This window comes from Centruroides sculpturatus, unplaced genomic scaffold (assembly GCF_000671375.1).
Source record: "Centruroides sculpturatus isolate CEXI.00-Female unplaced genomic scaffold, Cexi_2.0 scaffold220, whole genome shotgun sequence".
Classification (NCBI taxonomy): Eukaryota; Metazoa; Arthropoda; class Arachnida; order Scorpiones; family Buthidae; genus Centruroides; species Centruroides sculpturatus.
The window spans coordinates 733574-740152 of NW_019384540.1; the positions used below are offsets into that span (position 1 = coordinate 733574).

The window sequence follows — 6579 nt, forward strand, 5'->3', positions numbered from 1 at the left end:
GGATTGTTGTGTCAAAATGAAATCTAATTCTTTCATCTTTTCATCCCTTAATTCTGTTAATTTAGATTCGAGCCAACTCACCGTAGAACTTAATCGTGGCATTGGTCGTTCGTACGAGGCAGTGATTACTTTGCGAAAAAGGACATTAGAAGGCATTATCTTATCCCTCTCTGACTTGATCGAATGTCTTTGTTTCTTCATTATCTTAGGATAATTAGGATTATATTCAAATCCTGAATGAAGTGTAGATGCCTCCTTGAGCTTATACAAAAATGGATTTAAATTCACTTCCTTTGCTTGAAGATGTGATTTCTGTTTAAGTCTTTCAAGAGGAAATCTTCTATATTTGTCATTGATAGGGCGTATATTGGGAAATTGTCCATATCCGTGTGGATCCTGTTCGGTATCGATGGTAGCAAATCCATTGTTTTCGCTTCTACGATACATCGACGGATCACGTTTCGTCCATCTACGACTGGTTATAGCAATAGTCAGAATTTCTTTAAATAATAACGAAAATATTAGAATTCGATACATGGCGAAAGAAAAATCGCTGCGAAGAGAACGCATTCTAACAATGAAAACGTTTTTCATTATTTCTTTGTAATAATGTTAAGCAATACGTCATTTGTATATTTTTGTTATTGATATTTTAATAAACGCTATTTGGGGTTTTTAAAGAAATTTAAGAAATTTTTTTCTTTTAGAGAGTCCCAGGTGGTAATATACCTTAAGATTAAAGATGGTCTCTTATAGATCTTTAGAATAGTGCTCTCTTATGTGAAATTCTGCTGTAAAAGTCACCATAATGGCCCACATTTAAACTGATTAGTAAGATTCTCACTAATATAAAACGTAGGAGAAAATTGGAATTTGGGAGAGGATTCTCTCAAGCAAACTGTTCTCTTATCTGATGCCATTAAGTGGACTCAATATAGTTTATAGTTAAACTGTAAATACTGATTATTTGGATTGGATTGATGGAGTAAGGCAATGCAACATATGGACAATCTGCCAAGGAGGGATGCTCTCTGAAAAACTATGGAAAATTGACCACCATTTAAATTTTAGACACGGGAAGAAAACCCAGAAAACTTGGTATGGCACAAACTTGTAACCAACTACAAGTGTTCGGTAGTTTTATCCAATTATTTGGAATTTAAAATCTACAAAAATCTATTATGATCAGGATTATATCCATCTATTTTAATCTTCTTCACTATCCACGAATAAATATAATAATATAAATCGCGAATAAATTATTTTATTCTTTTAATAAAACTGAAAAATAGTTTTGGTAGGTAAAAATGCGATGCGTGATATTGAATTCATTACTGCAAAAATATTTACTTTAACAATGTCAGAATCATAATTCTATGAATATATTAGACTCCATTATTTTGTTTCTAACTTGCTGACATCATTCCTTATGATTATTATTGTAAGATAAAAGCCATGCAAATTGCATTGGAAGTTAATGGTTTATACGAGCAATTCGAATGTCGTTTCTCTAAATCTTTGTAAGAAAATCCTTAGATGTCATCTTTCCATTTCAATAAAACAAAGTACATATCCCACCGTTTTGTTTTGTTAAGTGGAAGGCAGAAAATTTAATAAACAATACTAAAAGATTATGTATATCCGCGCGGTAAGGCATTCGGAGGATCCGGGTTCGAATCCGACGCTCTTTTCACAATATATATATATATATCATATAGAGTAGGGTTATGTTTTACTTGCTGACCCGAATCTGCCTTCTTGTAATGGGCCGAATCAAGTATTTTGGACACAATGTTTGCTCTTAGAGAACACTAAATGCCGCGCATCAAACAAGCAGTTTGAAATAAAAATAAAATATTTTACAAGATTAATTATTAGGGTTTTTGGATGATAAACAGAATAAGTAAATCCGTAACAATTGTATAAATAATTTTTAAAGCATTTTTTATTTTTTTAATGCTTTAATTAGGCCGATGCCTTAACTGCCTCGGCCTACCGCTCCGCGGAACCCGGGTTCGAATTCGGGCGAGTAATCTCAGGAATATTTCCTGTTGGTCTATTCTAAATATGTACGGTTCCATGCCTCGTCACTCGGCTCCCACTTGTATACCCTCTTAGGGCCCGCAGGGCAGAAAGTGTAAAACAAAAGACATTTTAACGTATACCAATTCATAGAACAATAGATATTCAGTAATTTATTATAAATTATTTCAAATTTATAAAATGTTTAAATTAATAATTATAAAAAATAAAAAAATAAAATAACATTTATATTCGTTAATTTAAATAATATTTAAAAATAGTATGAATAGCAAAAATAGTCGTCTGCTCCATTTTTTTTATTAATATAACGATAATCATTATATAATCTCATTACTAATTACACAATTATCTTATATTATATTATTATTGTCAAATATAATTCCGATAAAAATTTCGATAATATTTATAAATAATATGAAGATAATTTAAGGGTTGCAATTATCAGTGCAAGATGGCGACGGGTTATGTCGATCTGCGTTATAAGCTCCTTCAATCTTGTCAAAAATTTCCAGTTAATCGTCATCAGAGAGACGTGGAAGATATAAATAACGATAGATGGAAACCTTATCAAACGGATAAACGTAAATATAACGATCGACAAAATTATGGAGACGTTTTACGTAAATTACACGAAGGCATACAACAGAGACGTATGTTTAGCGAAGAGGAATGCATTTGCATCGAGAATAAAATTGAAGACGTCGTTAGATGCGGGGAAATCGGTAAATATAAACAACATACCGTCGACAGATCGCCACTTAGGAATAAATATTTCTTCGGTGAAGGGTATACCTACGGTTCTCAATTGTCTAAGAAAGGACCTGGCATGGAAAAGTTATACCCAAAAGGAGAGGTGGATGATATACCTCAGTGGATTGAAGATTTGGTGAGTATTTTTTTGTTTATTTATTGCTAATTTGTNGCCAAACTAATAAAAAGGGTAGTTAAATCTTGTAACACTGGAAGGAATACTAAATAAAGCTGAAGTAAGTTGGGACTCAAAGGATTATAGACCCAAATGTGGGGAAAGGACAAAAGATAATGAAATGAAGAAGGTTGGAAAATTAAGGGTCAATATTTGCATAACAGAAGGTCTATTTTGTGATCATCTTTTCATTTTAGAAAAGATGAGCACAAAAAACAAACAAGATAATTCTTTGTGACAAAGCAGTCAACTAAGGTGTTTTACATTACATTCAAATATAACTGTGTGATAGAGAAGTGTCGAACAAAGTAAATGTTCAGTCCAAAATGAATCACCCTGTATATTTAAATGTGTTTTTAATGTAACTGTGTAATACAGAATGCAGAAAAACAGCTGTTTTTTTATTATTATGTGATTATTCTATAAACTACACAAATATCCTGTTCAGGTAGATTTTTTTTTACATAATGAATCCTAGAATACAGACCTGTGAAGAATTTAATTATAAAATGAGCAATTATTTATTGTGACATTGTCACAATACCAGGTTGTAATTTTTAATTTGTTTAACTTAAAATATATACTCTCTACCACAAATTATTAGTGTCTTGCCCTTGTACATCATACTTTTCCTGTTAGAATAGCCTGTCATCTAACTCCTTTCAGGTGGAAATTTGAATTGAAATAATGTGACTTTTGGTTTGTACTGGAAGTTTGTATATAGTTAATTGGGGCTCCTGCCCCTAAGCTTTCCATATCTGTTTCCAACTTTCGTCTATCTAACTCCATTCTCAAGATGAAGGAACGACAGATGGACGACATTGGGAATTTATAGGACTACAATTTTTTCAAATTGCTGTTAAAATAATTTTATTTTACATAATTAGATTAAGTGAATAAATTATAAATTATTTAGAAATGCAAAATAAACTTTTTCAGAAAAAGTTAGCAGAATTACGAATCAAAGAATTTAGAGAACAAGGTGAAAAGGCCAAAGAAAAGTTGAAGGAAATTTTGCTTGAACAATGTTTGGCTTAATTTGTTTTTTTTTTTTTTTTTATAACATCAATTCAGATATAAAACTTTTATATTAAATATTTTGTGTTGCATAGTAACTTTGAAATGATTAAAAAATTTTTTATTCATTGAAAATAATTTTCTGTTTGTTTCCATTTAAACATTTTTGACATCAATTGTTATTCATTAAATAACAATTGATTATTTAGAATTGTAAAGAGCATAATCGAAACTGCCCCAAGTCCCGTATTATGTATTCGGTTGGCATTAACAAATACCACAGCACGTTTTCAAATGAATAATCACTGAAAATTCATCAAGTGAATATCTCTAAAACTAAGAGTTATTAATATTTTCTAACATTTCTGAATACTTTGTGCTAAAGTTATTAAGTAATTGGGTACATTTACAGTTAAAATAGACTAAGAGGGCCTTCTTAGGAATCCTGTTATCGGGGCAGCAATTATGGCAAGGGATGGGGCCCCGACTTATCTACATGGATCCCTACTGAAAAATTTCTGGGATTTTTTTGACCCGTCTGGATTCGATCTTGAGTCCCCCAGAGTGGTAGGCTGCAACCTACCCGGTCATTCTGCTGTAACAAATAAAGTAACATCAAAATTACATTTCTGTTCTAATGATAGCTATGATAAGCTTTCTATTTCATAGATGGATCCCAAAAATATAGTTAGTTAGTTGTGTGTTGGAGTATTGAGACATTTGACTTTGAGTTTGATCTAATCATCTGACTTGTGGACAATCTGCATTAAGATGTCATTGCTACAAAATTTTAAAAAATTGTTTAAAAATGCTAATTCTTTATGTATTTTTTATTATTATTAATTTATTTTTAAAAATAAAAACTGCAGATCCTTAAAATAGCATTTCATATAAGTGCTTCAAAAATTGTTTTGTGTAAGAGCATGAAGCAATTTTTGAAGCACTGGCTTGTTGGGTGTGCCAATAACTCAAAAAAAGGTCGAGAACTATTACTGTAAAGGGGTGTCCAACATTTTTGTTTCTCTAGGCATAGGAAGAAGTCATGGAGTTTTGCAAGTATATATAATATACCTTGCGGCCCAATCCTTAAATATACTTGTATATTTAAGGATTAACATATGTAGATTATAGTAATAAGTATTAAAACTTTATCACAAAAAAGGATATTTTAAAAAATTACTTCTACAGATGCTTTCGATTTTTACTTCGATATAGATAAATTAATTTATTATGAAGGAGACAAACAAAAATTTATTTGAAAAACACAAATATTTGTTTTATTTGGGTCTCTGATTAATAAAAAACAATGAAACACCATTTTAAAGTGCATTTTTATTCAACTAGTATTCTAGTATAAATAATATGTAGCCCAAAAAGTAGCCAATGCACCAATGATATTTTTTATGCCAAACTAATAAAAAGGGTAGTTAAATCTTGTAACACTGGAAGGAATACTAAATAAAGCTGAAGTAAGTTGGGACTCAAAGGATTATAGACCCAAATGTGGGGAAAGGACAAAAGATAATGAAATGAAGAAGGTTGGAAAATTAAGGGTCAATATTTGCATAACAGAAGGTCTATTTTGTGATCATCTTTTCATTTTAGAAAAGATGAGCACAAAAAACAAACAAGATAATTCTTTGTGACAAAGCAGTCAACTAAGGTGTTTTACATTACATTCAAATATAACTGTGTGATAGAGAAGTGTCGAACAAAGTAAATGTTCAGTCCAAAATGAATCACCCTGTATATTTAAATGTGTTTTTAATGTAACTGTGTAATACAGAATGCAGAAAAACAGCTGTTTTTTTATTATTATGTGATTATTCTATAAACTACACAAATATCCTGTTCAGGTAGATTTTTTTTTACATAATGAATCCTAGAATACAGACCTGTGAAGAATTTAATTATAAAATGAGCAATTATTTATTGTGACATTGTCACAATACCAGGTTGTAATTTTTAATTTGTTTAACTTAAAATATATACTCTCTACCACAAATTATTAGTGTCTTGCCCTTGTACATCATACTTTTCCTGTTAGAATAGCCTGTCATCTAACTCCTTTCAGGTGGAAATTTGAATTGAAATAATGTGACTTTTGGTTTGTACTGGAAGTTTGTATATAGTTAATTGGGGCTCCTGCCCCTAAGCTTTCCATATCTGTTTCCAACTTTCGTCTATCTAACTCCATTCTCAAGATGAAGGAAGGACAGATGGACGACATTGGGAATTTATAGGACTACAATTTTTTCAAATTGCTGTTAAAATAATTTTATTTTACATAATTAGATTAAGTGAATAAATTATAAATTATTTAGAAATGCAAAATAAACTATATCTTATTTGAAATTGTTGATACAAATAATTTTTATATAGTAACAAAGCACTATTATGATGTCAGAACCATTTATAACTGAAACTAATACAAAGATCTTTGTATAATCATTGTTGTCATTACTATTGCTAAATGCAGAGTGTTTTTAAAGTTGCAGTTGGTATTGTAGGTTATACCAAACCAAAAAACCATGCACGTGCAATTAAACTGCCTATGTGTAGCTGTGTAATAGTGAAAAACAACAGGTATGTGT

At 30.6% G+C, this 6579-nt stretch overlaps 1 protein-coding gene across 1 annotated transcript; it reads left to right on the top strand.

Moving 5' to 3' along the window:
• The first annotated feature begins 2494 nt into the window (after window positions 1-2494).
• LOC111623373 (RNA demethylase ALKBH5-like) lies at window positions 2495-4006 on the top strand. Its single transcript, XM_023365924.1, has 2 exons — window positions 2495-2929; window positions 3908-4006. Exons 1-2 carry the CDS (start codon window positions 2495-2497, stop codon window positions 4004-4006), a joined length of 534 nt encoding a protein of 177 aa, XP_023221692.1.
• The last annotated feature ends 2573 nt before the right edge of the window (window positions 4007-6579 follow it).

Bases quoted from the DNA above. Each gene is read 5' to 3' on its own strand.
- LOC111623373 (XM_023365924.1), top strand. From the start codon at position 2,495: ATGGCGACGGGTTATGTCGATCTGCGTTATAAGCTCCTTCAATCTTGT. The intron at 2,930-3,907 runs GTGAGTATTTTT...AAACTTTTTCAG, and splicing joins CTCAGTGGATTGAAGATTTG to AAAAAGTTAGCAGAATTACG.